The 20,911-nt window shown below is 43.6% G+C and overlaps 1 protein-coding gene across 9 annotated transcripts in view; it reads right to left on the reverse strand.

The window, feature by feature from the left end:
* The window catches only part of robo2 (roundabout, axon guidance receptor, homolog 2 (Drosophila)), a 586,853-nt gene that overhangs the window by 79,647 nt on the left and 486,295 nt on the right, over nucleotides 1–20,911 (reverse strand). For all 9 annotated transcript variants that reach the window (XM_090223920.1, XM_090223916.1, XM_090223918.1 and 6 more), the window contains exons 8-13: nucleotides 11,472–11,643; nucleotides 6,216–6,421; nucleotides 4,479–4,560; nucleotides 3,696–3,861; nucleotides 3,427–3,593; nucleotides 1,840–1,961 (exon numbers count right to left, since the gene is read on the reverse strand). In XM_090223920.1, the coding sequence (XP_090080046.1) occupies nucleotides 1,840–1,961; nucleotides 3,427–3,593; nucleotides 3,696–3,861; nucleotides 4,479–4,560; nucleotides 6,216–6,421; nucleotides 11,472–11,643 (915 nt within the window). The remainder of the gene's footprint in view (nucleotides 1–1,839; nucleotides 1,962–3,426; nucleotides 3,594–3,695; nucleotides 3,862–4,478; nucleotides 4,561–6,215; nucleotides 6,422–11,471; nucleotides 11,644–20,911) is intronic.

The raw sequence follows: 20,911 nt of genomic DNA on the forward strand, positions 1-20,911 counted from the left end.
TTACATGTACTGTAGGTAGGGGTAAAGTGACTATGCATAGAAAATAAACAGCTAGTAGCAACAGTGTAAAAACAAAGGGGCGGGGCGTGTCAATGTAAATAGTCTGGGTGCTCATTTAATTAATAGTTCAGTAGTTTTAGAATTTGTTAAGGAGCCTTTTGGACCTAGACTTGACGCTCCGGTAATGCGGTAGCAGAGTGAACAGTCTATGACTTGGGTGACTGCAGTTTTTGACAATTCTTTGGACCTTCCTCTGACACCGTGTGATAGAAAAATGACAAATTTACCTGGTTTGTTTGATATTAATAGTTAGCCATTAATACTTAACAAATAGGAAGAGATGTGTCTGTTTCATTATGTTTCTGTAAAGAGATGGTTTCCACTTTAGCTTCCAGAAGTTAGTCTGGGCGTAGGTTCAAGGAAATGGGTTGTGCTAGATAGCTTGGGCTGACAATGACTTGGTGATAATTACCTAAAGCTGGCATTCCATAGACAAGATGTGGCGTGTGACCCGAGATAGAGAGAGCCTGGAAGGGTTTAGAACAATGCCTCATTGTCCTGGCATCTGGGAACTAAGACGTATTGGGGTAAATCACCATCTTTTGTAGATAACCAAGGTGGCTTATCGGAGTTGGAACCAGTCTGATTTAGCATTTTTAAGTCCTATATAAGGTCTCTGTTTTATCATTATCATTATATATTCTATTCAAGTGAGAGAGACTTCTGCAAACAATCATCTTTATTCAATATCGATTAATTATTGCAATAATGAAACCGTCGACTCAACAGTCTTGAGGTTGAAAATGTCAGTGAAGACTCTTGCCGGTTGGTCCGCTCATGCTCTGAGTGAATGTCCTGGTAATCCGTCTGGCCCTGTGGCCTTGTGAATGTTGACCTGTTTAAAGGTCTTGCTCACATCGGCTACGGAGAGCGTGATCACACAGTCATCCGGAACAGCCTGTGCACTCATGCATGCTTCAGTGTAACTTCGGGCATTTAGCCTGTCTGGTAGGCTGGTATCACTGGGCAGCTCGTGGCATGGTTTCCCTTTGTAGTCCGTAATAGTTTGCAAGTCCTGTATTGATGATTTTCCGGTTTGATGGTCCATCTGAGGTCACAGCGGGTTTCTTATAAGCATCCGGATTAATGTCCCACTAATTGAAAGTGGCAGCTCTAGCCAATAGCTCAGTGCGGATGTTGCCTGTAATCCATGGCGTCTGGTTGTGATATGTACGTATGGTCACTGTGGGGACGACATCGTTGATGTACTTAATGGTGGAGCCGATGACTGAGGTTGTATACTCCTCAATGGCATTGGATGAATCCCAGAACGTATTCCAGTCTGTGGCAGCAAAAGATTGCTGTAGCATAGCGTCCGCGTCAACTGACCACTTCTGTATTGAGGGAGTCACTGGTACTGGTAAGCAGGAATCAGGAGGATAGAATTATGGTCAGATTTTCCAAATGGTGGTAAATGGTGGTGGTAAATAGATAGTAACATGACTCTATTGTGAGGATCCACCTGTTTATTATCCGTGTCGTCGTTCAGCCACAACTTGGTGAAAAATAAGATATTATGGTTTTTAATGTCACATTGGTAGAGAGTCTCGAACGGAGCTCATCCTGTCTATTCTCCAGTGATTGCACGTTGGCCAATAGAACGAATGGTAGAGGCAGGTTACCCACTCGCTAATGAATTCTCACAAGGTACCCTGATCTCCTCCCCCTGTATTTCCTTATTTTCTTCATGTGAATGATGGGTATTTAGGCATTGTCTGGGAGCAGCATTATATCCTTCATATCAGACTCATTAAAGACCAATCACAGTGTGACACTTACCGTCCAGGTGACCTGAATGGTGGTGGGGCTCAGGACGACCGGGTTGTGAAGACGAACTATGACCTCCCCCAGCTCCTTCTGCACATGTCTGTGGTCCACCCCCTGGGCTGGAGGACTGATGTCTATAGAGAGAGAGAGAAAGAGAGAGAGAGGGAGAGAGTTAGAGAGAGAGTGAGAGAGGGGGAGAGAGAGAGAGTGAGAGAGCGAGAGAGAGAGAGAGAGAGAGAGAGAGAGAGAGAGAGAGAGAGAGTGAGAGAGCGAGAGAGAGAGAGAAAGGAAAGTGTGGAAGAGAGAAATAGAGAGAAAGAAAAAGCGAGAGAGATAAAAAGATAGATTACTTTCAGTTTTCCTACTTCCGTTTTCAAAGCCACGGTTCCTTCCATTCCTTACAATGAGGCCAAGTCAATCATAAGAGGTTTTGTTGAGAGAACGGATGAATAGACCAATCAGACTCCACAAAGGAGTCGACACTCTATGATCGTGACTTCATTTGAAAAGAAGCAACTTCATCTGCATTAGAATGATCTCATTTCAGTTTTAATAAAGAACTCGTTTGGGTTTGAGAAAAGGAAGAGAGACCTTAAGCTCCCTTCTCCTCTCTGCTCTTACTGAGGCCCATCCAGAGAACAACTACCACATCAACGAGTGAACTCTGAACACATGAATGAATGACACTATAAGACTATTTCCCAACACAGTTCACATTTCATTCAGACTTGCATGAGTTTTCAGTTAAAAGCCAATCAAAACCCCCATTGAAATGCAGATTCAGTGTGGTCAAAGAAAATACACAATCATGGCAACTGACATATTTTGGTCCTATTTACTGAGGGAAAATAGATGGGCAAATACAGAACATTATTCACAAGAGGAAACAGTATTTCAAAACAGGCCCAATGAAAACAGCCAATAAAATCATGAATCACAGAGTCGTAATAGAGGACGACAGGCCAAACGCAGTTAAGCAGACATCAATTCATCTTCAGTGACTGCCATTGCCAATAACCATCTCTGTGCATCACAACGAAGCCAACAGCAAATAAAGAGAGATGTACTGCTATTCAAATTGACTCCCTCTCTCCATGCACAACCTTATAGTGGCCTGCAATTGGACAATGTTAAACGAAAGGTTGCAGGGGTATTGCGGTGGACTGGACTTATCAAATAAATGTAATAAGAAGACTGAGGTCTATACGGCACCTTAATCTAATCTTCTTTGAGTTTGGAGGCAGTCATTTTCTCCAGTTATGATCATTAACATAGCAGGGATAGCGCTAACTCACTTAGGCTTTCCAAAAGTAGACATGCTTATTTTACATAATTGCCTGACTGTAGCCTTAATGAGCAGAGCTGAGATGGATAGTTTGACCTCTGGAAGTTGTTGCGGTGACTATCTCGGTAGAACTGTTACAGCCCACACAGTACCGTGCTGAGAGGCCCTGATAACTATCTAACTGGAACACAATGACTTTTTCCCTATCGAAAGCTGCAGCAGTCAATGTGAAGGGGAGGCTAAATTAGAAATGTTATGATAGGAAAAATGATTACCAGAATCTTTAAAGTTCTATCTGAGTATAAGGCCCATACCTTGTGTCCTGACGGGCTCTGACATGGGGCTGGGGTCACTGAGGCCCTGGGTGTTGACCGCCCGTACCATGAACAGGTAGATGGTGTTGGGGCGCAGGCCTTTGACCGTGTACTGCGTGGTCTTCACGTGGTCTGCAACCGTCTGCCAACTGTTGCTCACCGACTGGCTGCAATGGGACAAAAAAAAGGATATCACAAATGTGCTACCACAATAATTAAGAAGCAATACAAAAGTGAAAAAAGGAAATCACTCCGGTTCTTCAACCTACCTGAAGGCTTCGATGACAAAAGAGGAGATGGGCGTGGCCCCAGTCAGGCCGGGCTGCCAGGACAACGAGACACTGTTCTTGGTGACGTCAGTGACGTCGGGTTTGGAGGGAGGGCCAAGGAGCTCGTTGTCATCACGGTTCTTAATGACCATCACACCAGCTTGGTCTGGAGGAGAAAGAGACCAGTAAATATTTGTCACACCCTGATCTGTTTCAAATGTCTTTGTGCTTTTATCCAGCCCCTTCCAGGTGTCGCCCATCTTCCCCATTATCCCCAGTGTATTTATACATGTGTTCTCTGTTTGTCTGTTGCCAGTTCGTTGTGTTCGTCAAGCCTACCAGCGTTTTCCCCTTGCTCCTGTCTGTTTCTAGTTCCTGTTTTGTAGTTTTCCCACTTTTGACCATTCTAACTGCCCTGACCCTGAGCCTCCCTGCCGTTTCTGTTTGTCACACCATCCTGGATAATTGACCTCTGCATTATTGACCTCTGCTTGCCCTGACCCTGAGGCTGAGGCTGCCTGCCGCTCTGTACCTTTCGGACTCTGATCTGGAGCACTGACCTCTGGCTTCCCTTAAGCTGTCGTTTTGCCTGCCCCTTCTTCTAGTAATAAACTGTTGTTACTTCGACATTGTCTGAATCTGGGTCTTCCCTGAAACGTGATACTATTGTTAAATGGGAGGATGAAGAGGAATGGGTAAATAACTATTCCCAGAATGGAATACAGTATGTATGGTATAATGAGCATGTATTTACTAGGTAAAGACATGTTCACTGTGCCATACCTTTGACCTCCAGGAAGGCGCTCCATGATGTCTCTCCACTGGAGCTGGCAGCCACACAGGTGTAGATCCCAGAGTCAGAGAGCTAGGGTAGAACGGATAAACATAGAACATGTGATGGAACCATCCCTGAGGTCACAACAGTGTGTCATGTGATGGGACCATCCCTGAGGTCACAACAGTGTGTCATGTGATGGGACCATCCCTGAGGTCACAACAGTGTGTCATGTGATGGGACCATCCCTGAGGTCACAACAGTGTGTCATGTGATGGGACCATCCCTGAGGTCACAACAGTGTGTCATGTGATGGGACCATCCCTGAGGTCACAACAGTGTGTCATGTGATGGGACCATCCCTGAGGTCACAACAGTGTGTCATGTGATGGGACCATCCCTGAGGTCACAACAGTGTGTCATGTGATGGAACCATCCCTGAGGTCACAACAGTGTGTCATGTGATGGAACCATCCCTGAGGTCACAACAGTGTGTCATGTGATGGGACCATCCCTGAGGTCACAACAGTGTGTCATGTGATGGGACCATCCCTGAGGTCACAACAGTGTGTCATGTGATGGAACCATCCCTGAGGTCACAACAGTGTGTCATGTGATGGGACCATCCCTGAGGTCACAACAGTGTGTCTTGTGAAGGGTCACAACAGTGACTCTTAACGCCTCTTGAAATGCACTGTTGGTTAAGGGCTTGTGAGTAAGCATTTCACGGTAAAGGTCTACACTTGTTGTATTCGGGGCATGTGACAAATAAAGTTTGATTTGATTTGTGTGTCATTGTGAGTGCCTCAAAGTGCTGACGCAAATTTCCTAATGAATTCCATTTTCTCCTCACCCCCCCACCACTTTACCCCCCTCCCGCTATCCCCCCTGTTCCCGCACCACCCCACCAACTGCAACAAAGGCTGGCTAATTCATTTAGGGTGGGCCACTGAAGCCCCCTGGACCGATGACAGCTGGCTTGTCTCTCCATCCCACTCTCTCTAGAATGTTAGTTTTTTGTTGGTTTTTGTCTCTGCTCCTTCCCTCCATTTATTAAATAAAATGTCAGTGGTCGGCAACTTTGTCAAGCTTAATGGATATTCCACCGAGGCCTCGGAGTGGGGAAAGGAGGATGTGAGGATTTTTAATTCAATCTACCCTAAATGTTGTAAATTTGTGTGTGTGTGTGTGTGTGTGTGTGTGTGTGTGTGTGTGTGTGTGTGTGTGTGTGTGTGTGTGTACGTGTGTTGTTTAACTGTTCACTCCTGCAGCTGGAACCTGTCCAGCCCTCTAAAGCAGACTCTTGTAAGAGCCGCCGTGTCACTAAGTGATAGTATCAAACAATTTATTAAAATCAATATTGCCCATTAATCTCTTTAAAGCAAAATGATTCCTCACATCACACTCATGCATGCCTAAGCATGTGACACACCCAGAGGGGAGAGAGAGGAGACGGAGTCCCAGACAGATTTCCATTAAGGGGAATGGATAGAAACAGAGAGGTAGAGAACGAAGGCTGCATACAAGGATTTACACAATAGTACGCAGTATATTTACAGCCCTCATCATATGAACCCCATTACTAGTCTGTGCGTAGTTCTAGCACTGTCAGAACTAGAAGCACAAGGCATTTCGCTACTCGCTTTAACATCTGCTAACCATGTGTATGTGACCAATAAAATTCTATTTGATTTGATTTGATTCTCTTTATGAGTGGACCAGGCTGTGGCTCCAGTGGTTCTCACCCTGAGGCTCCTCATCTGGAGGCTGCCCAGCTCCTGCAGGGACATGCGGGGATCCTTCCCTAGCAGACTGACCCCGTCCTTCAGCCAGCTGATGGAGGGGATGGGGTCTCCTGACGCCTGACACTTTAGCAGGGCCACGCTGTCCACTCCCAGCGTCTGATTGGAAGGACCCTGACGGATTATGGGCGGAGGCCTGTCTGTCAGCACTGGGATAAGGTGAGAGACAGAGTGTTAGAGAGACAGAGAGCCTGTTTGATACAGCAGGAAAACAATTCTGCAGCAACAGATAATGTGAATTATTATGTGGATTATATATTTTTTTAAGGGTTTTTCATAAAAGTCTGACATTTCAAAGTGGAAATTACAAACTTCTGAAGTATTTTTGAAACTCAAATACACTACAAGTAAAACATTTCCTGCACAGGAAAATGATCCTGCAACGGGGGGATCAATTTAAGATCCTACATCTGTAAGCCTTTTAATGGATTTATCATAAAGTGAAAGGATGTGGTAACGGTATCATAAAGCTGGTCTATTTTCTCAGCAGGTCTTGTAATTCCACCACAGGACAATGACGACGCCCTGACTATGCTTCCAGGAAGCAGAGAAAGAATTGCTGAGTATTGTTTTCCAGACTGTCTATTGATGTGGCGTTGGGCTGGAACTGATTTTTCAGTTACAGGCTGAATACCCTTACATTTACACCTTACCCAGGAGTCTGTGGTGGCGTACAGTGGCAAAGGCACTGCCTGTTGACTCAGGGTGGTTCAGATAAATACTCCATCATGTTCAGTGGGGAACACTATCAGAGATCCCCACTGGCACCCAGAACTGAAACTAAAATTTCACTCTCCAGAGAGTAGCAACCCACAGAAATGATCCAAATCAGTCAGAATTGCAATAATGTAACAAACCCTCTGTGAGGAAAATAAAATAATTGGTTTTGTTTTGTTTATCTCAATGCTAATGTTCAATGCTGTTTGGATGAACATATGCTTTTGTAATGTGTGGGAGAATGTCTGTGGGATGTACTGTGAAATAGTGTACATGTCAGAGGTGCTGTATCTGTGAGTTACAGTTACCGTGCCCTGGCTGTTTCTGTGTCAGCTGTGGTGGATACTGTTGAGTCCCCTGGCATTACACAGCACACATTAACTAACAGGTAGGATTAATGATGTCAGACCTGCAGGGGCTAATTAGATAGTCAACTTCGCTAACCTTTCAACACATCACACCCTCTCTCTCTCTCTTCCTCTTTTTCTTTACTATCTCCTTCTTTCACTTTCTCTCCTGCAGGGAAGTCAGAAGGAGGGATGGAATAAACATAAATGCCTTGGTATGGCAGAACCATGAAATGATTATCTTTAGCTGACAGAACCATGGCTTAATTATCTTTAGCTGAGATAACCATGGCTTAATTATCTTTAGCTGACAGAACCATGGCTTAATTATCTTTAGCTGAGAGAACCATGGCTTAATTATCTTTAGCTGAGAGAACCATGGCTTAATTATCTTTAGCTGACAGAACCATGGCTTAATTATCTTTAGCTGAGAGAACCATGGCTTAATTATCTTTAGCTGAGAGAACCATGGCTTAATTATCTTTAGCTGAGAGAACCATGGCTTGATTATCTTTAGCTGAGAGAACCATGGCTTGATTATCTTTAGCTGAGAGAACCATGGCTTAATTATCTTTAGCTGAGATAACCATGGCTTAATTATCTTTAGCTGAGATAACCATGGCTTAATTATCTTTAGCTGAGATAACCATGGCTTAATTATCTTTAGCTGAGATAACCATGGCTTAATTATCTTTAGCTGAGATAACCATGGCTTAATTATCTTTAGCTGAGAGAACCATGGCTTAATTATCTTTAGCTGAGAGAACCATGGCTTAATTATCTTTAGCTGAGAGAACCATGAAATGATTATCTTTAGCTGAGAGAACCATGGCTTAATTATCTTTAGCTGAGAGAACCATGAAATGATTATCTTTAGCTGAGATAACCATGGCTTAATTATATTTAGCTGAGAGAACCATGGCTTAATTATCTTTAGCTGAGATAACCATGGCTTAATTATCTTTAGCTGAGAGAACCATGGCTTAATTATCTTTAGCTGAGATAACCATGGCTTAATTATCTTTAGCTGAGATAACCATGGCTTAATTATCTTTAGCTGAGATAACCATGGCTTAATTATCTTTAGCTGAGAGAACCATGGCTTAATTATCTTTAGCTGAGAGAACCATGGCTTAATTATCTTTAGCTGAGAGAACCATGAAATGATTATCTTTAGCTGAGAGAACCATGGCTTAATTATCTTTAGCTGAGAGAACCATGGCTTAATTATCTTTAGCTGAGAGAACCATGGTTTAATTATCTTTAGCTGAGAGAACCATGGCTTAATTATCTTTAGCTGAGAGAACCATGGTTTAATTATCTTTAGCTGAGAGAACCATGGCATGATTATCTTTAGCTGAGAGAACCATGGTTTGATTATATTTAGCTGAGAGAACCATGGCTTGATTATCTTTAGCTGAGAGAACCATGGCTTAATTATCTTTAGCTGAGAGAACCATGGCATGATTATCTTTAGCTGAGAGAACCATGGTTTGATTATATTTAGCTGAGAGAACCATGGCTTAATTATCTTTAGCTGAGAGAACCATGGCATGATTATCTTTAGCTGAGAGAACCATGGTTTGATTATCTTTAGCTGAGAGAACCATGGTTTGATTATATTTAGCTGAGAGAACCATGGCTTAATTATCTTTAGCTGAGAGAACCATGGCTTAATTATCTTTAGCTGAGATAACCATGGCACAATTATATTTAGCTGAGATAACCATGGCACAATTATATTTAGCTGAGAGAACCATGGCATGATTATCTTTAACTGAGAGAAAAATGGAGAGGAGGTGAATCTACCCCATATGGGCCCTGCTGAATTCATCATTTATTTCTATTTCAGTGATAATATTCCAACCTTTTCCACCACGCTGGAATGCTTTTATCAGAAAAGCTGGTGGTTAAATACATCAACCAAGATTACCATGAGTCTAACCTGCACCCAGAGAGCATTAAAAACAGCCCTATCTGTACATCTAAGGCCTCACTGTTAGTTCTACTTTCCCCATTAACTCACTGAGGGAGTTATCTGCTTGTCACTGTTATCACTTGGCATGATTCAAATGGCCATTATTGGCTCAGATGGAGCCATATGTGTTCCAATGCTTAGACACTGAAACACACCTGGAAGGATTCTGTTATGTGTCTTAATGATTCCGTCTGCTCTGAGTAATGACTCCACAGCATTACATGTTAACATATTATGACAGAAAGTATGATAAAACCCTGGGTGAGTTTGGCTATTCTGGTCCAGCATGAGGGGATGATGAGGATGGTGGTGGATGGATGGCATGATGAAGTGATGGATGCCTGGGAGGAGAGCAGGTGAGTAAGGGGGGGGGGTGGCCTTGACTGTTTGCATCAGGAATTTCTCATTACCGATCTCCTTGAACCCAGCTACTCTGCTGGCCTCCCAGGACACTGAATCACCTGCTCCCAGCAGCAGGGGGTGACCATGACCTCGCCCTAGACAGCCAGCTAGCCCTCCTCCTCCACTCCTCATGTCCTCCCTCCCTCAGCTCTGCCTAACACCCAACTCCCTCACACGTTCCTCCTCTTACACAGTCCAGCCATACACTCCCTTACCTCCCTATACCTACACAGAGGCGTAGATAGACAGACAGTACCACACACCCTTAGAATACAGGATGTGTGTGTGTTCCAACAGACAGTACATACACAGTCAATCTAGTTAGATATTACTGCACTGTTGGAGCTAGAAACACAAGCATTTCGCTACACCCACAATCAAATCAAATGTTATTTGTCACATGCGCCGAATACAACAGGTGTAGACCTTACAGTGAAATGCTTAATTACAAGCCCTTAACCAACAATGCAGTTTTAAGAAAAATAAAACGAACAAAGAATTTAAAGAGCAGCAATAGCAAGGCTATCTGCAGGGGGTACCAATACGTCTACTAGATGTGTACAGTATGTGACAAACAACATTTGATTTGAACACTAGAACATGAGACGAGGAATGTGTCTTAAGGTTATGACCTCTAAAACCCATTTTAGAAAAGCATACTAAGAAACATGGAGTGAGATCACAACAATTCAAAATCCCCTTCTCTTTACAAAATGGTGTCTGACTTGCTTTTCTTCTTTCTCCAGGCTGATCCAGGTTTCTGAACTGCCGTCTATCTATCTTCCCATCTCCACAGCAGACCAGATTACAGGCAGTGGGACTGAGCAGGCTCTCATAAGTCATCCTGGAGACTAACTGCTGTCACTCACTCAATCAATCACTCAGTCCTTGACTCACTGCCTCCCTCAGTCAGATGTTGCCGATCATTATACTGAGACTCAAGGGCAATGCTGTACTCCCTCTCCAGCTAAACTTGAACAAGTTTTTCATTCAATTCTGTCGTAAAAATAAAAAAAATATATATAAAAAAAATGAAATATTGCAAAAGCAAGGTCATGGGCAAGTATAATTTGTAGATATTTCTCCGTCAAAATTCCTGTACATGGTAAAATGAGGTTTCTTTTACGCTACATTTCCCACAGTACTTGGGGATGGGGACGCTCAAGGGCAAAATACACATTAGAGAGTCAACCAGGCAAGGCATGTGCTCTGTTAATTCACTCTGTTAATTCACTCCAAATGAAAGACTCTTTCCTCACTGTTAATTCATGCTTGTGTATTATCTAGTTGGAGTACAGTGAAGGCTGTGTGTCTCACTGTGTGTCTGGCTGTGTGTGTCTGGCTGTGTGCATCTGGCTGTGTGCATCTGGCTGTGTGTCTGGCTGTGTGTGTCTGGCTGTGTGCGTCTGGCTGCGTGCATCTGGCTGCGTGCATCTGGCTGTGTGTCTGGCTGTGTGTGTCTGGCTGTGTGTGTCTGGCTGTGTGTGTCTGGCTGTGTGCGTCTGGCTGTGTGTGTCTGGCTGTGTGTGTCTGGCTGCGTGCATCTGGCTGTGTGTCTGGCTGTGTGCGTCTGGCTGTGTGCGTCTGGCTGTGTGTGTCTGTGTTAATTATGTGTCTGCACAGGTATGTGTGTGTCTGCATTGATATCTGCGTGTGTGTGTGTGCTGATAGCATTGCAGAGTGTGTATGCATACTGCATTTAATGGGTGGTGTTGTTGAGTTTTGGCATCGGGGTGGGTATGCGGCAGGCCTCACCATCTGTGACCTCTAGTTGGGCCTTGGCGAGGATGCTGCCAGCCACGGTCAGGGCCTGGCAGATGTAGTAGCCTGCGTCTGCCCGCTGCACAGCCGAGATGGTCAGGTCTCCACTGGAGGACACAGAGAAGCGACTGTTGGGCTGCTGGGGCTGGTTGGGAAACAGTAGGTTCTGCAGGAAGAGAGGAAGCAGGCCAATTAGTAGAGGGACATGGACTCATTACAGCCAGGAACACATCCAACTGACAAACACTCACATAGCTTCATCACTCTGATCTGGACACGCACGCACACACGCACACACGCACACACACACACACACACACACACACACACACACACACACACACACACACACTGAGACAGGAGGGAACACGGTCTGAGAGCTGGGAGAGAACACGGTCTGAGAGCTGGGAGAGAACACGGTCTGAGAGCTGGGAGAGAACACGGTCTAAGAGCTGTGAGGGAACACGGTCTGAGAGCTGGGAGGGAACACGGTCTGAGAGCTGGGAGGGAACACGGTCTAAGAGCTGGGAGGGAACACGGTCTGAGAGCTGGGAAGGAACACGGTCTGAGAGCTGTGAGGGAACACGGTCTAAGAGCTGTGAGGGAATATGGTCTAAGAGCTGGGAAGGAACACAGTCTGAGAGCTGTGAGGGAACACGGTCTGAGAGCTGGGAGGGAACACGGTCTGAGAGCTGGGAGGGAACATGGTCTGAGTTTCTCTGTCTACTCCTGGGCAAGGCTTTGATAGCTTGTTTCATTCTGCTTTGATAGCTTGTAACATTCTGTTGTCTGGACCTCTGGCAGTCTCTATGGGGGTGCCACAGGGTCCAATTTTCGGGCCGACTCGCTTCTCTTTACACATCAATGATGTTGCTCTTGCTGCTGCTGATTCTCTGATTCACCTCTACGCAGACGACACCATTCTGAATACTTCTGGCCCTTCTTTGGACACTGTGTTAACTAACCTCCAGAAGAGCTTCAATGCCAAACAACTATTCTTCTGTGTCCTCCAACTGCTCTTTAACGCAAGTAAAACTAAATGCATGCTCTTCAACCGATCGCTGCCCGCACCTGCCCGCCCATCCAGCATCACTACTCTGGACGGTTCAGACTTAGAATATGTGGACAACTACAAATACCTAGGTGTCTGGTTAGACTGTAAACAAAATAGCCTCCAACACCTTACTCAACAAATTGGATGCAGTCTATTACAGTGCCATCCGTTTTGTCACCAAAGCCCCATATACTACCCACCATTGCGACCTGTATGCTCTTGTTGGCTGGCCCTCGCTTCATACTCGTCGCCAAACCCACTGGCTCCAGGTCATCTACAAGTCTCTGCTAGGTAAAGCCTTGCCTTATCTCAGCTCACTGGTCACCATAGAAGCACCCACCCGTATCTCACGCTCCAGCAGGTATATCTCACTAGTCATCCCCAAAGCCAATTCCTCCTTTGGCCGCCTTTCCTTCCAGTTCTCTGCTGCCAATGACTGGAACGAACTGCAAAAATCACTGAATTCTCCCTCACTAGCTTTAAGCGCCAGCTGTCAAAGCAGCTCACAGATCACTGCACCTGCACATAACCCATCTGTAATATAGCCCATCCAACTACCTCATCCCCATACTGTATTTCTTTCTTTATCTTGCTCCTTTGCACCCCAGTATCTCTACTTGCACATCATCTTCTCACATAACATCAATCACTCCGGGGTTTAATTGGTATATTGTAATTACTTCGCCACCATGGACAATTTATTTCCTTAACTCCCTTATTTTACCTCATTTGCACACACTGTTTATAGATTTTTTTTCTACTGTATTATTGACAGTACGTATGTTTATTCAATGTGCAACTCTTTGTAATTGTAAATGAGAACTTGTTCTCAACTAGCCTACCTGGTTAAAAAAAGGTGAAATTCTGCTTTGCTCCTCATAACTGGTCTGGGGCTGCTATGTTTACACATAGTCTCTCCCGGTTCCCCCTCAGTCCCTCTCCTTAATGACATACTGTTTTCATTTGTATTTTAATAAATACCCTCACATCTTATTTAAAGTAGGATGAAAGAGAGTGAGAGCGGTAGAGACGGAGACAGAGAGACAGAGACAGAGAGCAAGAGAGAGAGCAAGAGAGAGAGAGAGAGAGAGAGAGAGACAGACAGACAGACAGGCAGGCAGGCAGGCAGGCAGGCAGGCAGGCAGGCAGGCAGCCAGGCAGGCAGACAGACAGGCAGACAGACAGAGAAAGAAGGACAGCGAGACAGAAAGAGACAGAGCGAGAGAAACAGAGAAATAGAGAGACAGAGAAACAGAGAAACAGAGAAATAGAGAGACAGAGAGACAGGGAAAAAGAGAAACAGAGAAATAGAGAGACAGAGAGTGAGAGAGACAAAGAGAGAGAGACAGAGAGAGAGACAGAGAAAGAGATAGTGAGAGAGACAGAGAGACAGTGACAGAGAAACAGAGAGACAGAGAGAGAGTGAGACAGAGCAACAGAGAGAGAGCGAGACAGAGAGACAGAGAGAGACAGAGACAGAGAGAGACAGAGAGACAGAGAGAGAGAGACAGAGAGACAGAGAGAGAGCGAGAGGCAGAGAGACAGAGACAGAGAGACAGAGATACAGACAGAGAGAGAGACAGTGAGAGAGAGACATAGATTGAGAAAGGCCGCTGTATGCAGACCTGGCTCTCAAGAGAAGACAGGCTATGTGCTCACTGCCCACAAAATGAGGTGGAAACTGAGCTGCACTTCCTAACCTCCTGCCCAATGTATGACCATATTAGAGAGACATATTTCCCTCAGATTACACAGATCCACAAAGAATTCGAAAACAAATCCAATTTTAATAAACTCCCATATCTACTGGGTGAAATTCCACAGTGTACCATCACAGCAGCAAGATTTGTGACCCGTTGCCACAAGAAAAGGGCATCCAGTGAAGAACAAACAGCATTGTAAATACAACCCATATTTATGCTTATTTATTTTCCCTTGTGTACTTTAACCATTTGTACATTGTTACAACACTATATATGTATATATATATATATATATATATATATATATATATATATATATATATAATATGACATTTGTAATGTCTTTCTTGTTTTGAAACTTCTGTATGTGTAATGTTTACTGTTCATTTGTATTGTTTATTTCACTTTTGTATATTATCTACCTCACTTGCTTTGGCAATGTTAACACATGCTTCCCGTGCCAATAAAGCCCCTTGTATTGAATTGCATTGAGAGAGACAGAGAGAGTGACAGAGAGACAGATAGAGAGACAGAGAGAGAAACAGAGTGACAGAGAAACAGAGAGACAGGGAGACAGATAGACAGAGAGACAGAGAGACAAAGAGACAGAGAGACAGAGAGAGAGAGACAGAGAGAGAGACAGAGAGCGAGAGAGACAGAGAGATAGAGAGAGACAGAGAAACAGAGAGACAAAGAGACAGAGAGACAGAGAGACAGAGAGACAGAGACAGATAAACAGAGAGACAAAAAGACAGAGAGACAGAGAGAGAGAGACAGAGAGAGAGACAGAGAGACAGAGAGACAAAGAGACAGAGAGACAGAGAGACAGAGAGACAAAAAGACAGAGACAGAGAGAGAGAGACAGAGAGAGAGCGAGAGACAGACAGAGAGAGACAGAGAGAGAGTGAGAAAGAAAGAGAAACAGAGAAACAGGGAGACAGAGAAACAGGGAGACAGAGAAACAGGGAGACAGAGACAGAGAGAGAGACAGAGTTAGAGACTGAGAGATCTTGTGTCCTTTAACCATTTGTACATTGTTAAAACACTGTATATATATAATATGACATTTGTAATGTCTTTATTGTTTTGAAACTTCTGTATGTGTAATGTTTACTGTTAATTTTTTATTGTTTTTCACTTTATATATTCACTTTATATATTATCTACCTCACTTGCTTTGGCAATGTTAACACATGTTTCCCATGCCAATAAAGCCCTTGAATTGAATTGAATTGAATTGAGAGACAGGGAGACAGAGAGACAGAGAGAGACAGAGAGAGACAGAGAAACAGGGAGACAGAGACAGAGCGAGACAGAGTTAGAGACTGAGAGACAGAGAGAGAAAGACAGAGAGACAGAGAGAGAAAGACAGAGAGTTAGAAAGGGCGATGGGGATAGAAAATGTATGAAGCATCAATAAACCAAGAGACAGAGAGAGGGAACATAGTGGTGTGACTCGGGCTATTGTGAAATCAATGTAAAAGACCTGGGGCTCAGTGCCAGTACATGGGAGTCTATTTACTGAGAGGATACTGGTGTAAATGAATGTTGATCTTTGTATGTACATGCTCGTATGCCCTGTTGCAGTGAGTCAGATAGGATTCATCACTTACTTTGATGTGAGAATGGGCTGAGAATACGTTTCAGCAAGTGTCCCTGTGTGTTCGGTATCGGTGTGAGTGTGTTGCATGCAAATGTGTATTCCACCCCTCTCCAATCTCTGAGTGGCACTTTGCTGTAATTGTCTGGCCTCAGGCTCAGTGTGTGTGTGTGTGTGTGTGTGTGTGTATGTGTGCGCGTGCGTGCATATGTGTGTGTGTGTGTGTGTGTGTGTGTGTGTGACTCCCAGCCAGAGCTGCATCATATCCCTGGTTCATCTACGGGTCCTGGCAGGCTCCTAATTACTGCTGTTGTTGTTGTGTGGACTGTGAGGACCAGCTATGTGAAGGGCTATCTGCTCTGCTCTGTGTGAGGGTAGGATCACTGTTATCAGCACAGTGTCATGGGAACTGATTACCTCCTCGCCGGTCACACAAAGGTGTATCTGGTGTGTTGTGTGTGTGCCAGAGATAATGATGGGAGGTAGCGTGAGTGCGTGCGTATGTCACACAGACGGACATAATAGACACAGCAGAGTCCTCTCCACACAGCCAAAGGCATGGTTACTATCCAATCTAAGTGGTGTGTGTGCTGATTACACTAGACAGTACAGTAACACAGTAATAACTGCTAGTCATAAATTAAGCATGGTGGACACACACTGGATGAAAAAACACTGAATATTCTTGTAAATATAGAGGTATGAAGACTGGACTAAGTTGTTTTACAGTTCTTTACACTACAGGACAAGTAGTTAAAGACTGGACCAATCTGTTTTACAGTTCTTTACACTACAGGACCAGTAGATGAAGACTGGACCAAGCTGTTTTACAGTTCTTTACACTACAGGACCAGTAGGTGAAGACTGGACCAATCTGTTTTACAGTTCTTTACACTACAGGACCAGTAGGTGAAGACTGGACCAATCTGTTTTACAGTTCTTTACACTACAGGACCAGTAGTTAAAGACTGGACCAAGCTGTTTTACAGTTCTTTACAGTACAGGACAAGTAGTTAAAGACTGGACCAAGCTGTTTTACAGTTCTTTAAAGTACAGGACCAGTAGTTGAAGACTGGACAAAGCTGTTTTACAGTTCTTTACAGTACAGGACCAGTAGATGAAGACTGGACCAAGCTGTTTTACAGTTCTTTACAGTACAGTACAGGACCAGTAGTTAAAGACTGGACCAAGCTGTTTTACAGTTCTTTACACTACAGGACAAGTAGTTAAAGACTGGACCAAGCTGTTTTACAGTTCTTTACACTACAGGACCAGTAGATGAAGACTGGACAAAGCTGTTTTACAGTTCTTTACAGTACAGGACCAGTAGTTGAAGACTGGACAAAGCTGTTTTACAGTTTTTTAAAGTACAGGACCAGTAGTTGAAGACTGGACAAAACTGTTTTACAGTTCTTTACAGTACAGGACCAGTAGATGAAGACTGGACCAAGCTGTTTTACAGTTCTTTACAGTACAGTACAGGACCAGTAGTTAAAGACTGGACCAAGCTGTTTTACAGTTCTTTACACGACAGGACAAGTAGTTAAAGACTGGACCAAGCTGTTTTACAGTTCTTTACACTACAGGACCAGTAGATGAAGACTGGACAAAGCTGTTTTACAGTTCTTTACAGTACAGGACCAGTAGATGAAGACTGGAACAAGCTGTTTTACAGTTCTTTACACTACAGGACCAGTAGGTGAAGACTGGACCAAGCTGTTTTACAGTTCTTCACAATACAGTACAGGACCTGTAGTTGAAGACTGGATCAAGCTGTTTTACAGTTATTTAAAGTACAGGACCAGTAGGTAAGGACTGGATCAAGCTGTTTTACAGTTCTTTAAAGTAGAGGACCAGTAGGTGAAGACTGGACCAAGCTGTTTTACAGTTCTTTAAAGTACAGGACCAGTAGGTGAAGACTGGACCAAGCTGCTTTACACTTCTTTGCAGTATAGGACCAGTGGTTAAAGACTGGACCAAGCTTTGTATAGTTCTTTACAGTATAGTATAGGACCAGTAGTTGAAGACTGAACAAAGCTGTTTTACAGTTCTTTACAGTACAGTACAGGACCAGTAGTTGAAGACTGCACCAAGCTGTTTTACAGTTCTTTACAGGACAGGACCAGTAGATGAAGACTGGACCAAGCTGTTTTACAGTTCTTTACAGTACAGGACCAGTAGTTGAAGACTGGACCTGGCTCTTTTACAGTTGTTTACAGTACAGGACCAGTAGTTAAGGACTGGACCAAGCTGTTTTACAGTTCTTTACAGTATAGGACCAGTAGATGAAGACTGGACCAAGCTGTTTTACAGTTACTTACAGTACAGGACCAGTAGTTGAAGACTGGATCTGGCTCTTTTACAGTTGTTTACAGTACAGGACCAGTAGTTAAAGACTGGACCAAGCTGTTTTATAGTTCTTTACAGTACAGGACCAGTAGATGAAGACGGGACCAAGCTGTTTTACAGTTCTTTACAGTACAGGACCAGTAGTTGAAGACTGGACCTGGCTCTTTTACAGTTGTTTACAGTACAGGACTAGTAGTTAAAGACTGGACCAAGCTATTTTACAGTTCTTTACAGTATAGGACCCGTAGATGAAGACTGAACCAAGCTGTTTTACAGTTACTTACAGTACAGGACCAGTAGTTGAAGACTGGACCTGGCTCTTTTACAGTTGTTTACAGTACAGGACCAGTAGTTAAAGACTGGACCAATCTGTTTTATAGTTCTTTGCAGTACAGGACCAGTAGGTGAAGACTGGACCAAGCTGTTTTACAGTTGTTTACAGTACAGGACCAGTAGATGAAGACAGGACAAAGCTGTTTTACAGTTCTTTACAGTACAGGACCAGTAGTTGAAGACTGGACAAAGCTGTTTTACAGTTCTTTAAAGTACAGGACCAGTAGTTGAAGACTGGACAAAGCTGTTTTACAGTTCTTTACACTACAGGACAAGTAGATGAAGACTGGACCAAGCTGTTTTACAGTTCTTTACAGTACAGTACAGGACCAGTAGTTAAAGACTGGACCAAGCTGTTTTACAGTTCTTTACACTACAGGACAAGTAGTTAAAGACTGGACCAAGCTGTTTTACAGTTCTTTACACTACAGGACCAGTAGATGAAGACTGGACAAAGCTGTTTTACAGTTCTTTACAGTACAGGACCAGTAGATGAAGACTGGACCAAGCTGTTTTACAGTTCTTTACACTACAGGACCAGTAGGTGAAGACTGGACCAAGCTGTTTTACAGTTCTTCACAATACAGTACAGGACCTGTAGTTGAAGACTGGATCAAGCTGTTTTACAGTTATTTAAAGTACAGGACCAGTAGGTGAGGACTGGATCAAGCTGTTTTACAGTTCTTTAAAGTAGAGGACCAGTAGGCGAAGACTGGACCAAGCTGTTTTACAGTTATTTAAAGTACAGGACCAGTAGGTGAAGACTGGACCAAGCTGCTTTACACTTCTTTGCAGTATAGGACCAGTGGTTAAAGACTGGACCAAGCTTTGTATAGTTCTTTACAGTATAGTATAGGACCAGTAGTTGAAGACTGAACGAAGCTGTTTTACAGTTATTTACAGTACAGTACAGGACCAGTAGTTGAAGACTGGACCAAGCTGTTTTACAGTTCTTTACACGACAGGACAAGTAGTTAAAGACTGGACCAAGCTGTTTTACAGTTCTTTACACTACAGGACCAGTAGATGAAGACTGGACCAAGCTGTTTTACAGTTCTTTACACTACAGGACCAGTAGGTGAAGACTGGACCAATCTGTTTTACAGTTCTTTACACTACAGGACCAGTAGGTGAAGACTGGACCAATCTGTTTTACAGTTCTTTACACTACAGGACCAGTAGTTAAAGACTGGACCAAGCTGTTTTACAGTTCTTTACAGTACAGGACAAGTAGTTAAAGACTGGACCAAGCTGTTTTACAGTTCTTTAAAGTACAGGACCAGTAGTTGAAGACTGGACTAAGCTGTTTTACAGTTCTTTACAGTACAGGACCAGTAGATGAAGACTGGACCAAGCTGTTTTACAGTTCTTTACAGTACAGTACAGGACCAGTAGTTAAAGACTGGACCAAGCTGTTTTACAGTTCTTTACACTACAGGACAAGTAGTTAAAGACTGGACCAAGCTGTTTTACAGTTCTTTACACTACAGGACCAGTAGATGAAGACTGGACAAAGCTGTTTTACAGTTCTTTACAGTACAGGACCAGTAGTTGAAGACTGGACAAAGCTGTTTTACAGTTTTTTAAAGTACAGGACCAGTAGTTGAAGACTGGACAAAACTGTTTTACAGTTCTTTACAGTACAGGACCAGTAGATGAAGACTGGACCAAGCTGTTTTACAGTTCTTTACAGTACAGTACAGGACCAGTAGTTAAAGACTGGACCAAGCTGTTTTACAGTTCTTTACACGACAGGACAAGTAGTTAAAGACTGGACCAAGCTGTTTTACAGTTCTTTACACTACAGGACCAGTAGATGAAGACTGGACAAAGCTGTTTTACAGTTCTTTACAGTACAGGACCAGTAGATGAAGACTGGAACAAGCTGTTTTACAGTTCTTTACACTACAGGACCAGTAGGTGAAGACTGGACCAAGCTGTTTTACAGTTCTTCACAATACAGTACAGGACCTGTAGTTGAAGACTGGATCAAGCTGTTTTACAGTTATTTAAAGTACAGGACCAGTAGGTGAGGACTGGATCAAGCTGTTTTACAGTTCTTTAAAGTAGAGGACCAGTAGGTGAAGACTGGACCAAGCTGTTTTACAGTTCTTTAAAGTACAGGACCAGTAGGTGAAGACTGGACCAAGCTGCTTTACACTTCTTTGCAGTATAGGACCAGTGGTTAAAGACTGGACCAAGCTTTGTATAGTTCTTTACAGTATAGTATAGGACCAGTAGTTGAAGACTGAACAAAGCTGTTTTACAGTTCTTTACAGTACAGTACAGGACCAGTAGTTGAAGACTGCACCAAGCTGTTTTACAGTTCTTTACAGTACAGGACCAGTAGTTGAAGACTGGACCAAGCTGTTTTACAGTTCTTTACAGGACAGGA

This window comes from Oncorhynchus mykiss, chromosome 27 (genome assembly GCF_057628025.1).
Source record: "Oncorhynchus mykiss isolate SJ-2025 chromosome 27, ASM5762802v1, whole genome shotgun sequence".
NCBI lineage: Eukaryota > Metazoa > Chordata > Actinopteri > Salmoniformes > Salmonidae > Oncorhynchus > Oncorhynchus mykiss.